This window comes from Lissotriton helveticus, chromosome 8, assembly GCF_964261635.1.
Source record: "Lissotriton helveticus chromosome 8, aLisHel1.1, whole genome shotgun sequence".
NCBI lineage: Eukaryota > Metazoa > Chordata > Amphibia > Caudata > Salamandridae > Lissotriton > Lissotriton helveticus.
The window spans coordinates 1311710515-1311728391 of record NC_136069.1 but is presented as its reverse complement, the minus strand read 5'-3'; the positions used below and the strand labels follow the sequence as shown (position 1 = coordinate 1311728391).

At 44.3% G+C, this 17877-nt stretch overlaps 1 protein-coding gene across 1 annotated transcript in view; it reads right to left on the bottom strand.

The window, feature by feature from the left end:
- Positions 1 to 17877, bottom strand: part of USP9X (ubiquitin specific peptidase 9 X-linked) — a 1542050-nt gene that overhangs the window by 1080979 nt on the left and 443194 nt on the right. Inside the window, exon 10 of the mRNA XM_078658291.1 lies at positions 2970 to 3122. Within this exon, the coding sequence (XP_078514417.1) occupies positions 2970 to 3122 (153 nt within the window). The remainder of the gene's footprint in view (positions 1 to 2969; positions 3123 to 17877) is intronic.

Genomic DNA, 17877 nt, shown 5'->3' with positions numbered 1-17877 from the left:
GTCATAGCCATGCTGAATGATTTGGAGAACCCACCTTTGGTATGTGGTGGATCACAGCCATGGAAGAAAGTACTGGATCCCGCCTGCAATAGAGTGGTTGTGCACCACCAATGGCAAGCTTAAGCGGCTTGGAGGTTGTTGCCGCAGGGGAGGGGGACTAGGTGGACAGATCCCCTTGGTGACCTGCATGTTATCTGCCAGATCCATGTCCCAAAAACAAAAAGATTTGGGTGACTGCAGAGGGGGCTATGGAGAAGGGCCGTTTCTGTACGCCAACCCCCTGAAATAGCCTCTGAATTTCTTAACTCCGGAGGGAACTGTTTGTCTGAAGTCGAAATACCCAGAGATGCCCTACTCTCCTGAAAACCTTCTATGGCAGAATCAGATTGTCGCCAAATAGGAGTGAGCCATCAAAAGGAATGGTTATAAGGAAGGCCTATACAAATCCTGAGAAATCTGTGGATTGCATTTGAGCATGGTGACTAAGCACCACAATGGTGCAAACAGCTCACCTTATGCAAACAGTAGTTTGAAGGCCAGCACTAATCATGTATAGGACCGCATCTAGAGCATCATGAATGGTCTGAGCCAAGGAGACACTAAGTTCTTCTTGGACCACCAAATTCTCGGAGTAGGATGGATTGTAAGCAAATCAGGGTCGCCAGGAGTCGGTCTGCAGCTACTGGTAACCTTTTCCTACGCACCAGTAGACAAACTGGGTTTTGGCTAACTGCTCAAAATGTTGTCAGTACAGGCTTCAATGAACGAAAGTCAGGGCTCAGGTGAGGCTGGCCTAGATTCCAAAAACGCTTGAAAGGCATTTGTCCAGACTTCAACTGAAAGTAGTTGTAGGTCTAGAACCTCAGCCACTTGTCTAATTACCACAGCAGAGGCTGGTGGCCCAAGAGAAAAATTCAACAATGTATTAGGGGAAGGTTTCAAGATCACTGTCCTCTTGTAAATCCATGAATAGACTCATCATCATAATTGGGAGGGGTGGGTCAAATCTTTCCCATTCCCGCCATCATCATCATCATTTGTGGGTGGTGGCAATCTCTGGCCAGCGTCAGAGCCAAAAAGACAATGAGGGGTTGGTGTACGTGTAGGATCAGGTTCAGGTCGCATATGGACTGGATGCGCTGCAGCAGATTTGGAGCACAACCTCAGTCGCAGTCAGACGTCCAAGTCCATACCGGAATCTCTGATGGCATCTATGAAGGAGTGCCAGACATGGGTCTTTAAGCCAGGGTGGAAGACTACACTGGAGTCAGCACTGAACCTGTGCAAAAAGGAGGGATCCACCGGCAGAATTCCAACTGAGGGCCCCTATGGATCCTTGAGGTCCAAAGGGGCACCAAAGGGAGCTTTAAGAGTGGCAAAGATAGGCAGCATTGGCTCCTTAGAAGCATCGACCTAATGTGACCTGGGAAGATCTGCTTCAACTGCGGGATAAGCTCCTCAACTAGAGAGGAGTGAAATCAATTAGCACCATCACACCTCAAATCTTCTCTTTTCAGAGTGGCAGTATGGGGGTGAGTCTTGCTTCACTATGTTTCTACCTGGACTTCGAATTACTAAAGGACTTTGATCGCTAAGAAGACTTGTCGCAGAAATGGCTTTGTGAGTGAGAGCGAGTAAGCTTCCTCTACTTGGAATAAGAGTTTAACTTACAAGAAGCCTGCGAATACTTCCTACATTCAACAACGTAAATCTTGGATCGCATTCAGCTGCATGAGGGCACACTCATTGCATGACTTGGACTCGAGTCCCAAGCCCAAACACCAAAGAGACATCTCCTGGGGGAGTGTGACCAAAATCTGTTTTCTGCAGTCACTGCATGGTTTGAAGTCTGTAGGTTTGCAAGTGGATAATGTTCCCTTGCACACTGGATTTATTTTGGGAGAGTCATCAAGTAACTTTCGAAAGTGGAAGAGATGCTCTAGATCCTGTTCAAAGTCATGGAAAGAAAGAGACCGACACTGGTGTGCAAAGGTGATGCTTATGTGGGGCTCCGCTCTGTCACTTACGGGGTGTGACAAAGCCAATATGGAGCCGCATAGGACAACCTTGTGCACACAGAAGTAGTGCTATGAAAAGTTTCCGTATCCAGTCTGGTGCCTGGAGAATATTTTAAAGCCGAGGAATCTGCCATCAGAAGTATTCATCAAAAAATTCCTATACTTTCCTGTTGAGTGAGTCGATCTCCCAAAGGCTGCTGAGGGTGAAGAGGGTCCAACTATAGTTTGTTAAATAGGACAGGAAGCCAGCGCTTTTAGTCAAATTTCCAAACCGATTGCATTCTCTAAGCCTAGATGATCGTCTATTGCAACAAGATAATCTTTAAATCAATTAATAGCATATGATGCATCGGTATCAGTGACTAATGGTTCCTGATGGCATTTTCTAACTGCACAGTGTAACAAAAAGTGAAAACCACTTCAGTGTGTTTCAGTGTAGTATTAAATCATGTATTTATGAAGGATACACCTGTGAGAAACATGGCACTTCAAACTTTCCTTAATTGCTAGCTTGGAAGCAGATGTCATTGTAGGCAAAGTAACCTACCAAGGAAGTTTAGCTCAGTATCCCTCCCCCCGAATACTCCTTTAATAATAATATAGTAATCACTGTTTACCTGGATAAATATTACATTCTGAAAGTTGGCGATTAAACTGTTGACTTTTGGATCCAAATCAAAAGCAGCCTCCATCATCTTTTAAATATCAGCATGCATAACCAAAATAATTATTCAAAAGCCTTCCTCACCAACATTCATAAAAAAACATTAGGACATAAATGAGAAATCTAAAACTAATGAAATGCAAAGAGTAGAAACAATCTTCAGTCTGTCTGCTTAGCCACAATATGATGAAATGTGACATTTATGTAACATTAAAGTTCAGTTTTGTGCAAAGACTAACTTATACCAACTTTCAAAATCTGGTGAAAAGTAAGCCCACTCAAATTACCTGTGCTGCCCAAATATTGTCAAGATCTTGCAGTGTGAGAGCTTTTTCTTTGATAACAAATCGTAAAATCTTTTCCAGCTTTTCTACATACTGAGGCTGATGAAGACTGTCTCTCAGCACAATAGATAAAATATTATTTTGCTGGATCCATTCCTAAATGTAATAAAAAAAGGAAATTTTCCATCAACTTAATGAATGAAAGGGCAATGAAAACAGAACAAAGAACACAATTGTAATTTAATAAGTCTTACTTCGATATGTGCTAATTACTTTGATGTTGAATAATTTCTTGCGGTAAAAATGGGATCTCCGTGAAGAAACCTTTAACAAGTCCACATTATCGGCCACTATCACATTCATGAAACTAAGTGTAAGCACTTTTGCTTCTAGAAAGACATTCAAGTTATAGAAGGTCAGGGTGAATGGCACTAGGACAATACACACATTGTAAACAGATGCACGTGACAAGCAGGATGTATTTCAGCAATATTACCCAAGGGGGAGGGCAATCATGGGTAGTTACTGGCATGGGTGGAGTCTGGCGGACCTTGGATAATATTCCTATTGTAATTTGGACCCTTAAAGTTCAGGGTTAACTTGAAAATTGTATGTAGATTGTGTTTTTAGGAGATTATTTAGGTTACAAGAAGCACAGCTGTTTTAATTTTTTAACTCTGTCAGTATATACCCATAGAAAGCACTATAGCAAATGCCTGGCGTTAAGGTTCAGAAAAAGCGTACACAGAAAGGGAAAGGATGGTAAAAGATTTTAGTCATAATATAAATCATTTGTTTGTGGTGCCATACTAATCTTAGCAATTTCTGAGATTTATCAGGTGGTTTCACCATGTGAAAAATGCTAGCCCTTAGCTGGCAATTTACTAACCATGTTCGGAAGAAAATGTTTCTCTACATTTTTTCTCGTGGAAATTATGTCAAGTGCTCCAGAAGCTAAAATGAGAACATTATCTATAAATTCCCAAATATTTTCCACGGCTATGTTAGAAAAAACATCCTGTACACTGCGTAAAACATGCAATTCCAACAGCATCCACAGGTTGTTAGTTAATTGCTCAGCGTGCTACTTCAGCATCACTCCAGCTCTAATAAACAACCAGAATGATATCTAGGTTATTATAACACTGGAATGTTGAGCCCTCCATTGAAATCAATGGGGTGCTCCAGGCTTCTAATGGCCAGTAGAAGCCCAGAGCATCAACATTCCGATGTTTGTTCACAGCTACAGCTGTGAACAAAGGTCTCACGGAGCCCATGGGGATTTCAACCCACTCTTGCGTCGTGAAGCCTTTGTTTTACAAATTAGAACATGCTGCCCTGTAGAGGCAGGAAGTTCTAATAGCCTTACAGCCCTCCGCAGCGGGTTTTACCAGCCATTACCAGCTCCCTTGTTGAAGGCTTTAACGGTGTAGTGGGCCTTTAATGGCCGGCAACGCCCGCTACGGTGGGCTCTAAGGCTATACAATACCCGATACTGTACAGAATAATATCTTTACTGATCAAGGAATTACGAGATTACTTTTAATGTGCTTAAAATGCAAAGTACAGAGTATGTTATTCTATATAATATGTATATCTCTTTGCCCCTCGTTTCGCCCAAATGTGACACCTTGTGCCAGTCCTGCCGTTTTAGTCAAGAGCACTCTGTTTTCTTGTATTTCCTATGTTGACATCAGAAGAACAAAAGTTACTTACCTGTAAACTGTGGTTCTCCAGTATTAGTATCTTTCATAGATTCACATGATTCAATTATTCCCCTTCAAAGTGGGAGTCCCACGGTACATGAAAATAGCAATAAATACGCATAGAATAGCCATATCAAAGGTAAATTAGAACCAGGAAGTCAAATAGTTAGAAGTCAATAAGAACTTTTTTCCACTTTCATGACTCGTCCAAGTCATTTTGTATAGTCCAAACTACAGCCAATTAGGCGACAGCACCCTCCAGAATGTTCTCCCCAGAGGCTCAGGCTCTCAGATTTTTCAGCACAAGTGTGATATGAGCCTAGGAGAGCCTCTGAGGAGAGGTGGGTGGGTCGCATGTGAATCTATGAAAGATACCAATACTGGAGAACCACAGTTTACAGGTAAGTAACTTTTGTTCTTCTCCAGGATTGGGGTACCTTTCATAGATTCCCATGCTTGAATCAGGGTAGAATGCAGTATTCCATGATAATGCTTGTGAGATCAAAGAAAGATATTTATCCATCTATATATATATATTTATACACATATTATATATATATATTATATATATATATATATTATATATATATATATACACACACACACACACACACACACACGTATATCTATATATTCCAAAACCACAAAATAAACATCTGTAAAAGTGTAACAATATATAAATATAAATTGATATGTACATATAAATGCTATCAATGAGGAGGGAAGAACAGAGGCTCACCTTACTTAAAAAGATTAGGGAGAACTGCTTATCCCACAGACGTGTCTGCATTGCTGGCAGCTTCCAGACAGTAGCGCTTGGTAAAGGTGGGCCTGCTGGACTATTTTGCCTCTCGGCATATTTGATGAAGAGGAACACCAGCAGAAAGAGCAGTAGAAGAAGAGATTGCTCTAGTAGAATGTGCTCTCAGAGTAGCCTGCAGAGGTCTAAACGCTTGCTGAAGAGATCGCAGAAGAAATCCAAGGGGCAATGGACTGTTTGGATATTGAGTGTCCCTTACGCATTTTTCCATAGGCTATAAAAAGCTGATCAGATTGACCTATTGAGGATGTCCTTTGTAAATAGAATTTTAGACATCTCTTGATATCAAGAGTATGTAGAGTCCTTTCCACAGGTGATTGAGGATTGGGAAAGTAAGTCTTCAAAATGACCGGTTCATTAAGATGGAAATCAGAAGGTACCTTAGGCATAAATTGGGGTTAGTGCGGAGCACTACCGAGTCCATGGTGAATTGAAGGAAACGCGGTTCAATAGTGAGGGCTTGAATGTCACTGACCCACCTGGCTGATATGAGAGCCAACGCATGAGTTGTGACAGAACAATTTTAAGATGCCAGGGTGGAGGTGGGCGACGGATACGAGGAAACATACGAAAAAATCCTTTGCAGAATTGCTGAATGATCCTAGAGGAGAAAAGAGAATGAGAACCATCCTGTCTGAATCTTGAGATAGCCGCTAAGAATACCTTAATAGTAGAGTGGGAAAGGCCTTACCTTGCCAGATGTAAAAAGAAAGGCAAAAGTTGTTCTTGTTTTGCATGGACTGGGTGGATGTTGGAGGCTTGACACCACAGGCAAAAACACTTCCATTTGAGCATGTAGGTTTTTATAATGGAGGGCGCTCGAACGTTAGCTAACACCTTCCTACATTCTGCAGGATGTCTAAGTGAACAAATTCAAGGTGTTCAGGCGCCAGGCCGCTAAGCGCAGAGATGCACAATCCGGATGGCAGATCTGTCCGTTGTGAATGGATTGGAGATTCGGTATTGGTTGCAACTGAATGGGATCGCATTCGGATAGAAGGAGAGTTCAGTAAACCAGAACTGGAGAGGCCACCTGGGAGCTAGGAGAAGTAGGCGACAAGGCTCTTTCTTCATTTTCCAGAGTACCCTGGGAACCAACGGTATTGGCGGAAAAGCGTAGGCATAGATCTGTGACCAGTTCATCAAAAACTTATTCCCACACGAGTCCCGTTGGGGAAGCCAACTTGTGTAGAATGGGCATTTGCGGTTCAGACTGGTCGCGAACAAGTCCAAATCGGGTCGACCCCACTTCTGAAATATCCGATCCAACGTTGGTGTGGTTGGATGTGGTCGACCTGCTGAAGGTGTCTGCGAGGATGTTGGAAACCCCGTGACATGGACCACTGCCAGAGTTATTTGATGCTGGATACCCCAATCCCAAATTTGCTGGGCTTGCTGGGACAGCAAAGTGGATCTTGTCCCTACTTGTTTGTGTAGGTAGTGCATACTTGTTGTGTTGTCCGTCCGAATCAACACTGATGCTCCAAGAATGATGGTGCAAAAAGATTTCAGAGCTTGGAAGATTGCTAGCAACTCCAAAAGGTTGATATGCCAAGTCCTTTGTTGAGCATCCCATTTGCCGTTGACTGTGAGTCCTTGATGGTGCGCTCCCCACCCTTCGAGGGAGGCGACTGTGGTGATGACAAAACTTGGAGCTTCCACTAGGAATGAGAGGCCTGCTGCAACGTTCCTTTTGCAAGTCCACCAGAGCAGCGCTTTCCTTATCTGAGGTGTGATGCGGATGAGCTCGTCGAAGGACCCTGAAACCTGCAACCATTGTTTGTTGAGCTCCTCTTGCAAGGGTCTCATCTTGAGACGACAGTTGGGAATCAGGAGAATGCAGAATGAGAGCATTCCCAGAAGTGACTTGAACTGTCGGACAGAAACGCACCTTTTTGAGCGTAGTAGTTGGGCAAACGTGCAAAGCTTTTGTTGTCTTTAGTTTGAGACAAAGGCTTGTGTCTTTAGAGGGTCTATTGTGGCTCCTAAGAACGTTCTTGTTTGGGAAGGGATGAGTTGAGACATGTCTAGATTGATGGAGACACCCAGAGATTGGAAAAGGGACAGACATCTCGCAGTATGGGCGTTTGCCACTGTGAAAGAATTCACCTTGGTAAGGCAGACGTCTAAATACGGAAATATTTATATTCCCTTTTGTCGAAGATGTGCAGCCACCGGTGCCAAGACCTTGGTGAATACAGGGGTGCGGAACATAGTCCGAAGGGAAGGACTTTGAACTGGAAGTCCCTGCCAGCCACTCTGAACCTCAAGAATTTTCTGTGTCTGGGTAAAATCGGGACATGAAAGTAAGCGTCTTGGAGGTCGAGGGTGGTCATGTGATCCCTCAGGGTGAGGAGTTCAAGGACTTCTTGGAGAGTCAACATCCGGAAGGATTGCTTTTTGAGATATTTGTTTAAGGGGCGAAGATCCAGACTGGGGTGCCATTCTCCCGATTTCTTTTTTATTAGAAAAAATCTTTAATAGAAACAGGTGCCTCTCTGTAATTTTGGAACCACTTCGATCGCTCCCTTCTTTATCATCAGATTTATTTGGGAGAAAAGCTCTGCGAGACGAGCTGGAGGCGAGCCTTTGGGAGGAGAATTCGGAGGTAGTTTGACAAACTCTAGAACATACCCTCTGGCTACAATGTCCAAGACCCATTTGTCTGTGGTTCTAGCAGACCAGGTTGAGTAAAAACGGGGAATCCTTCCTCAACTTTTGTAGGAATGAGCGGTAGAGCAGGTGGCAGTTGTCACTGCTTTTTAGATGTATCACACCCGGAGTAGGAGGACTTCCTTCTGTTTTGTGCATATGATGTAGTTGGTTGCTGCCTGAAGGATTGCTGTCTTTGAGAAGAGTAACTTTGGTTACCTTGATACGACTGGTATTGTCTCATCAGGTTATAGCCTCCTCGACCGGAGAAGGATCCACAACCCCTAGCGCCTCGAAAAGGCGGTTTCCGAAACAGGAGAGTACCGAGAGATTTGCCCACTCAGTATCTTTCTTGATGGCTTGGAGGGCATCATCAATGTGCTGACCAAAAAGAGACTCTCCGTCAAAAGGCATGTCAATGATTTTCGTCTGAACTTCCTGACGAAATGAGGTGGATTTCAACCAGCCCTGTCGCCGGAGGACCGCAGCGCCTGCCAGTTTAAACTAGTCAATTTGTTGCGGAACCTAGAACTAATTGCAATACAATTTCTGTGAGTGGATTGTTATTGAAGTTTTTCCGTAGAAAACGATGGTGAAAAGTCCACCACTCTATCATGACGCATTAATCCTATATGGGGGATTTTTCTAAATGGCTGCCCATTATTTGAGATAAAGGGTATAACTGTTTATATGCCCATGTGTGGTATCATTTTTTATGTTTTTAGGGACGGGAAAGTCAAAAATAACATCAAAAATTGTTTCTGATGACTATACCATCAAATTGGGATTAATACAATAATAATAATATTAATATTTATTCACTAATAAAGTGAAGAAAAAAATCCTATTGACTTCAAACTTTTTTACTTCCTGGTTCTACCTTACCTATGAACTGGCTATTCTATGCATATTTATTGTTATTTCTATGTACCATGGGACTCCCACTTCGACGACGGGGAATGATTCAAGCATGTGAATCTATAAAAGATACCCCAATGTTGGAGAACTATATATTCCAAAATGCAATATGCTGCAAGCTAAAAAAAAGCTGGATATGCTGTAGATTTCACACATGGTATGGGACATCTTGGTAGCCTGTAGGAGTTTGCATTCAGAAAGGAGTTTAGTTGGAAAGAAGCCGAAGCACTATCTTTAAACTGACAAGTTATTTTACAAACTGCTGCTAGCACAAACAGTGCCTGGGCCTCCCTCTCATCAACTTCCTTTAGACTGAGCGAAGGTATTCATGCTTCTTGAAAACTGCGACATCACAAGTTGCATGTAGTAACTTTATTACAAGCCATATGGTGCGTCATTTTTTTATAGGCACCTTCTGGCGTCAGATTGTGCGGGTATTAATAAAATAAAAATTAGAAATATGTGAAGATTACACTCTTTCACGCATAACATTCTATAATGATGACACAACTGAGTCAGACCTGAAAGCCGTGTTGCTGCAATAGGGGCTGTAGAACACAAATCATTTACTATTCAGTAGATTGCAATAAATGAACAAAGTTTCATGTTGGCATAGTAATTATGGTTAGTGCTCTATAACACTAAAATGATGATACTGCCTATCACTCTTAAATATTTTCCTCACTCATGTCAGAAACAGTCTGTCTTGCTGAGCAAAACGTACTTTCAAAAGCAGCTGAAGTCTGAAGGTTGATTCCCCAGCGCTCGACTGTTGCTTTACTAGGGAATTCTAATGAATAATTAGAGTGCCAAAATTCTATATTCACGAAATAACATAAGTCATGTTGTTGTAGAAAAACTGTTGATTTTAAAGCCTTTCATATCATATCAAGCAGTCTGGAGTAATTGAGTCTTAAATGTAAATATAGCTATAAAACCAGCCAATTCGAAAACATGAGGGGTAATGAAGGTTTTTAGTCATTTATGGCTTAATTTATTATTAAAGACCTAAAGCACAAGTTACTACTTGTGTAACGATATATCTGTAAGAGACATTATTTAGTGATAGATTCCTTACCTTAGAATATCCCCAGGCGTCAGACTGGATCCGGAAAGCTTTCGTCAGCAGTACCCCTGTGCGTCGATAGGCGTCGTCGTACGGCTCCGCATGTGTCTTTGGCATCTAATTCGCCGAGATGACGTCACTGGAGCTACTTCGACGCCCCCACGCGCGCAGACATCAGTTCTGTACACAACATTCCGCGGCAGGAACGCAGAGCAATGTAAGATACTGACTACTGGTGCATAGAAACTATGGCCCTAAAGGATGACCTTAACCCTACAAATCATTTTGCAGAACGGGACAAGTGGACAAGGACGTAAATGAATGAAATAGTAAAAGTCCCTCATCGACGTCGAGATCGGTGTCAGGAGACATCCCTCCGGCACCATGCCGATGTCGGAAAATAAGTCTGTGTCGGCCGCCAACGGCGCCGTCGATGGGGGTCGTATGGGGTCCACCGGCAAGTACGGGGAGCCACGGCCGGAGCCATAGAGGTCTCTGGGTGTCGACGACGTTGGGGTCGGGCCGGAGCCGGTGACGTCGAGGAACGCGTAACAGTGGGGCCCACGGGGCCTGAAGGCGTTTTGACGGGGCCACACGAGCCGAAGATACGTGCAATTGCAGACACGAACTCTTGCAATGCGGCCGGAGTCACCGATGGACCTGGGAAAGGTGGGTAAGCCAACGGTACCTGCTCAGGCTCCGTTGGAGCCGGAGGGGCGGTGCCACCTGCCCCCTCAGGCGTGTCCCACGACCAGCGAGGAGAGGATGAAGATCGGCGACACTTCTTTGACTTTTTGTGCTTCGCCTTACCTGACTCAAGAGTGTGAAGACTTAGAATGGCGGTGCTTGCTCTGCGACCGGGCCCTCGACCTCCCACAGGATCAAGGCCTGGAATGACATGGGGCCGACTCCCGGGCCTCCAGCCACTTTCGGGAACGCTCCCGCAACGTTTTCAGGGCCATGGCCCGGCAGTGGGAACACGACTCGGTGTCGTGGTCACACCCCTGGCAGAAAACACACTCACATTGCGGGTCAGTCAGTGACATTGTACGCAGACAGGCCTCGCGAAGCTTGAAACCGGGCATCCCTAAGCACCAGTACAGTGTACTTACAATTATTAACAAAAATGTACTTCGTCAACGAGTGACGGGGTACCGCTCTCTCCGAATATGCGCTTGCTGGCACGGATAAAGAACAGTAGCTTCAGTGACGTAACCTCGGTGAATACAACGCCAACGACGCACGCGGCACAGTACGACGACGCCTATCGACGTGCAGGGGTACTGCTGACGAAAGCTTTCCGGTTCCAGTCTGACGCCTGGGGATATTCTAAGGTAAGGAATCTATCACCAACGTGTCTCTTTCAGATACATGTAATGACAGATCCCTGCCCAAGTACAGCATCTCCTCTCCGCATCCGTTTACTCAGATTATCCACTATTTGTTGCTTAGTACCGCCCTAATTTTTAAACCATAACATTTGGGCAAACTTGTACTTTTTTAACCAGTCACTTAAATGTATGGTAACAGATGTATTTATTTTATATAGAGGTGCTGCAAGTTGTTTGTATTTAAAATGAACATTTATGTGTTATGGTAGGTACAGAGACTTCAAATTAAATGCCTTTTTAAACTTTTTTTTTTTTTTACTTTCTGCACCCCCACCAACCCCAAGAGTTTCATACCATTGCCAGTGCATGTACTGGTTTAGAAATCATTTTTAATGGGAGTTAAATATAAGAGAATGATAAAAACAAATTTAAATACATAGAATATGAAATTAAAAAATGTAGAAGTAAGTAGCATTGCAAGTTGGACTGATCAACGAAGTTACTATTTCAAAACAGACAAAATTGTCAGGTTTACACAAGACTAAAAAACACATTAAAAACAATAAAAAAATTGAAAGGAATGCTTTTGGGAACTATGACAGTAACAGAGACTAGAACCATATTCTTTTACATGTACAGCCTTCTGCCCAGGAAAGTAGTTTATTTTAAAGACCTCTTGTCCAGCAGCAGATCAGTGAGGATGCATTCTGTGAGCTAACGTGACACTATTTCTTTATTAGAGTTCTTCACAGGCACCTGTTAGGGAGAAGGAATACTGATATGTGGATTGATACTATAATACTACTGTCTCTAGTAGTAGCTATGAATCTCCTTGGAAGATATTGACTGGCTAGAAGTCATCCAAAACGCAGCATAGTTATAGGGCTCACCAGTCTGGTTTAACATTTGTGATTACTAATTATGTGTACTGGTTTATATCAGTTCAACTACAAAGTTAATTTTTTAACATCCTTTAGTTTTGTCAATGTAATACAAAAGAGGTCTTAACACCTCGCTTGTCATCGCCATGACACATTCAACATCGCCACTGCAATACATGAAGGTTAGAAGAACACCCACTGCAACCGATTCAACATGCCTGGGATAGCCATTATACATAAGGAATACATCCAATGTACCACCACATACAACGACATCACCCAAGGCAAGTAACGCCTCAACTTCTGACTCCAAACAGACTGTTAACAACCATCAGGGGCACCCTCGCATACTATCCTCCAGGACCAAGTCCAGCCTTCTGGAACTTCGGCGCTCTCCTCACCATAAGCCCCACCAAAATTGTCTTCAGCGACATCAACTTCAATCTCGACAACCACAATAATATCAACTCTACCAACCTATGTGGCAGCATAAACAACTCCGGACTCACCCAACTCATCCACGATCCCACACACACTGCAGGCCACACGGTAGACACCATCTTCACCTCCAGAAACTTAGCATGGTACGGTCACACCATGGAAGTCACCTGGACCAACCATTCCATTGTCCACTTCAACATCACCTGCTCACGAACCTCCGCCCACAGTCTGCCCAACGCCCACCACGGCACCTGGATCACCAACTATGCAGACAGCATCGCTCCCATCAGCAACAATACCCACAGAAGGTCGATCAAGCAGGCTACCTGGTACACTGAAGACCTCAGAACAGCTAAATGACACTATAAACAACTGGAAAGGAGATGGCACACTAGTGATGGAGCAAGGACTCGTGAAAAAGACTTGCTCGGACGCAATACTCTCGTAAAATCCCGAAACGAATTATTAATGTCTGTAATACTAATTTTGCACAACATTCCATATATTTTCTAGAAAAGGTGAAGCTTGCCTACGTATTTTACTAACAAGTAACGTGAGTGTGATTAAAGATGGCTGCTAACGCGGGGAATTGTTCTGCGCAGCTGCATGTCATCTTAACACTTGGAGGGAAAATTCTGCTTCAGCGCAATAGAATCTAATATAGCCACTTGGGAACTCATGTGCTAGCATCTGCTTTGCTGAAACTAAACCTCGTTATATACTAAGTGCTAATGCATAAATGGCCTTTATAAGTAAATGGGATTAGAGTAGAAATATGTAGTATACAATGAAATAATTTTATTCTGAATTTAAAACTTTGTCTTTTGACCTCTCCATTAGTTTGTATTGGCGCCTCTGAAAGATGATAAAGTCTGACACCCACGTGGGGTTGCCCTCATACACAATAGGGACAACTCCGAAGCAGTGAGCTCAAGTCTTGGGACTCATCCAAGGACATTCTCCACATGTCCTGGGAACCAGCTGAACATCCTGAAGATTCAATGGACAACTGTGAAATTGTATACATTGTAGTCGATATCGTTTACAAATATGGGTGGGAAATAAAGCTTGGGAGAACAAATTAATGGGAGGGAACTTAAAACAATGAACTTAAGAAAAGTATTAAAAATTAGCATGGTGTGATGATCATCCCCTCAGCTCGTCCAATAAGAAATAGGAGTTTCATAAGGTTGAAACATTTAGGGGTGGTACATGCCATTAAGAAAGTATAATTGGGGTAGTTAGTAGATTAGTTAGAGGAGTCACAGCCAGAACGCTGAGAGACAGATGTTGTCTGAAGAAGCACACTTAGAATTTTCAAATGAAAATTAGAATTAGAAGAAGAGCACAGAACAATCGCAGAGGTAATAGAATTGGAAGAACATTGAGTAAGAATCGAGGAGGAAGGTAAGATCAGAGAGAGGTGAGACGCAGGTGTCGAATCCAGAAGAGGCCATTGGTCCTGTCCTATAGTACCTGTCACCTAAACTTTTTAAGGGGCCCATTTACTCGTAGCCAGAGGGGTCTGATTTTCGCACCATCTAGGCAAATATATTTCTGTGTATTGTGTCAATGTGCCTTTCTCTCTCTATCCTCTCTTTCCTGAGGCACTTGTTATTGTGAAATCTTATTCTAATTGGATATACCGATCTTACTTCCTCCGAAAAATTGAGTTAACACTGTAATTTGTTTGCTCCTATAATTAATTTAGATAAACATTTCAAACTTGCCTGAGTCTGTGGTTATTCAATAAGACAATCTGGTAAATGAGACCTATGTTCTAATCATCAAATCCTAATCAACTAAACCAGATAAATTAGTCATAGAAAGGGCTTCGGAACAGTAATACATTAGAGAATTGATAAGCAAACGAATATTCAATTTAAGCCCTACAACTGATCCCCAGCGGTGTTCACCGGCCTATATGATTGAGTGTGTTTATGGGCCCAGATGAGTATATAGTGATAGATGTCCGCAGGTTAGTAGCCCGCTGGATCACTAGCAAGGACACGACCAACAAGATCGCCCTCATGACATCGCTCAATCTCTACCACAGACCGTTGAGATAATCAAAGATAAAGGCTTTAGCCTCAAGCATTTAATCAAGCTCCAACAAAACCAAAGAACTCTGCATTATCATCAAAGAATTATCCAACCCCGCACCTGCAACAAACATTACCCCCTCACTCTGCAACAGCCTTGCAAAAGTCTTCCATGACCAGATCGCCAACCTCTACAGAAACTTCAAGTCCCAGCCAAGGCCACTTGTGAGAAAGTGCCATCTTTCTTGCATGGTATGCCCCCACTTTTTTTGCTGAATTGCGTATGTACTTTGACTGAGTGTCCCCTGGGCTCCTGCCAACCAGGTGCCCAGGACCTGTGTTCCTACCCTAAAACTGTGTTGAAACTAAAACCCAATTGGCATCTCTGGCCACCTGTCAGCCCCTAGTAAATGGTACCCTAGGTACCCAGGGCATTGTGACCAGAGAAGACCCCTAAGGGCTGCGGCACTTATTGTGCCACCCCTAGGGTTCCTGCACCCTGACACCCACACACTGCCTGTGAAGACTGAGTGTTCTGGTAAAGAACTAAACAAAGAATCAACATGGCACACATCCCTGTGTGCCATGCCCACAAACCCACTGCCCTGGCATACATCAGTCACCTCTCTAGCGGAGTGCCCTATGCCAGTGGTGTGGGCACATGTACAGGAGCCCTGTGCCCCTACAGGAACCAGGGCCATTCCTGGGCACTGTAAGTGCAGAGATGCTATTAAGAGTATATGGTGCTGGGAGGTTGTCATTACGAACTCCACAGCACCATAATGGCTACACTGAACACTGACAAGTTTGATATCAAACTTCTCAGCACATTAAACTGATGCCAGTGTGGGATTTAATGTAAAATGCACTACGGAGGGCATCTTAGAGATACCCCCTGATACCTGACCTACATCCACGTCTGGTTTGAGAGGCTGCCACACAGCAGACATGTTGCTGGACCCTTGGGGAGAGAGCCCCCGCTCTCCTGGGCCTGCAACAATGCACATCCTGGGTGAGGTGCTAGGTCTCCTCCCCCAGGATGGGCAAGGGGAAGCTTTAAAGGCATGCCGCCTTTGTGAGCTTCTCCAAGCCACTTGCTGTACTCAGCAACTGGCCCAAACCAGTTCTGACCCCCCACTCTGGCGGGAAGACTGGTGGGAAATCCTACGTCAGGAAGGGGGGAGTGCCAGCCTGTGCTAACCCCACCCCTCATGTGGGAGAGGCGAGGTGAAGCACAACTCCGGGCCCCGGCCATCTTGAAGATGGGGAGCCATGCCCAATCATAGATAGGCTTCTGCCACCCTCCTTTAGGAGAGGAGCAGGATAGGGGGTGTACTCACCCCAGGACAGGGACCTATTGGTCCCTGCCCTTCCCCTACCGTAACACCCCTAAAATGTGTATTTAGGGGCACCCTGAACCTTCCTTCCTCAAATCCCGATTTCGAAACAAAAAATAAGACCAAGAAGAAGAAGAAGATTTGCCGTGCAGACTTGGCCCCAGCCCCATCGGCCCGTCGATCCTTCAACCTGCTCCTGCTAAATCCCGGCGTCTCCTGCGGACAGCAACCTCAAGAACCCCGGAGGACCTGCCTGCCTTGACCCTCTTAGAGACTGGGACTCCCACGAGCAGTGGCTCTGCTCAAACAACAATACCCCTGGTGCCAGCCAGGAACCGCGAATCCAGCCCACTCTGCACCCGCCAAGCCCAGCCTGTGCCCGAGTAGACAAAGACCCTGAGGACGTCCCCCGTGCGATTCTGACCTGCAATCCAGTGCCCAAGGACCCTCCTCGACGACCCAGACGATGCCTGCAGACTCAGAACTAGGGGTCCCCCCAACCGCGACCAGCAGAGGGTAAGATTTCCCGACGTCCAAAGACACCCCTGCACCCGGCGCCCCCTGGCCTCCTGTGCCCACCTACGGGGTGCCTACCTACCCTCCAAGATCCCAACTTACCCCTCGAAGTGTTGGTTGCTCCAGAAGATCCTCCGTCCCCGAGCCTGCAGCCTTTGTTCAAGATCTCCGTTGAATAACATTGAGCGCCCGAAGGCTCAAAAGCACCCTGCACCCAGCCGCCCGAGTGGCCCTGGCAGTGCAATCTTTGAACTATCCTACTTCCCCCATTTGCCCTGAGCAAGTGACCAGGAGCCCAGCTCCCACAGCTGCGTGGCCTGCTAGCCAGCAGCCACCAACCGAAGGCCCCTGCCTCTTATTGGATAACACTGGCCTAACTACCTCTGCACCCGGCTGCCCTGTGCCGCTGAGGGTGTACCAACTGTACCTACCTCACCCTGAGAGACCCCTGAGTCTATGCCCAGAATCTTAACTCTGCCAGTCATGTACTTTCCTAAAAGCCGATAACTTACTTTTCTTCCATAGGCTAACATTGACCGGTTTCACTAAGAAATTCTTCTGTGTGGAGTTTTGGAACTTTAAAATATTCACCTAAAATCAGCCGAACAACGAATTCCAATTTCCTCACCTGTTATCAGGAAAGACCTCAGTGCTGTACCTTTTAGCCCAGCACAAACCCTGAAAAGTAATTTTAACCGTACTTACCAGTAACCTCAATTTTCTTCCATAGGAAACCATTCACTGTTTTAAGTGTTGATTTTTGCAAACTACAAATATTCTTTAAAAATCGTACCAACTAACAAAACGTAATTACTTACCTGTTTTAGATAGAGGTCCCAGTTTTGAACATAGGAGCCCAGTACTGGATTACAAAAGTAACGTGAACATACCTTACCAGCAAATTGAATTTTCTTCCATAGGATAACATTGGTAATTTCAACTGAAAAAGTTTTTAAGAGTCAACTTTTAAAATACAATAATATTCTTTAAAAACCACTACTGTAACCAAAACGCCTTTACTTAACTGTTTACAGCTCATGTCCCGGGACTAAATCTAGGATCCAGTCCTGTGGTTAGAAAATTAATCTACAAAGTAACTAATTGTATTCAACTAGAAATTCCCATTGAGCTCAATGTTGCATTGTGTTTGAAATTGTGTTGCCTATTGCAACAAACTAGCTATTGCATTCAAAAAGTCTAT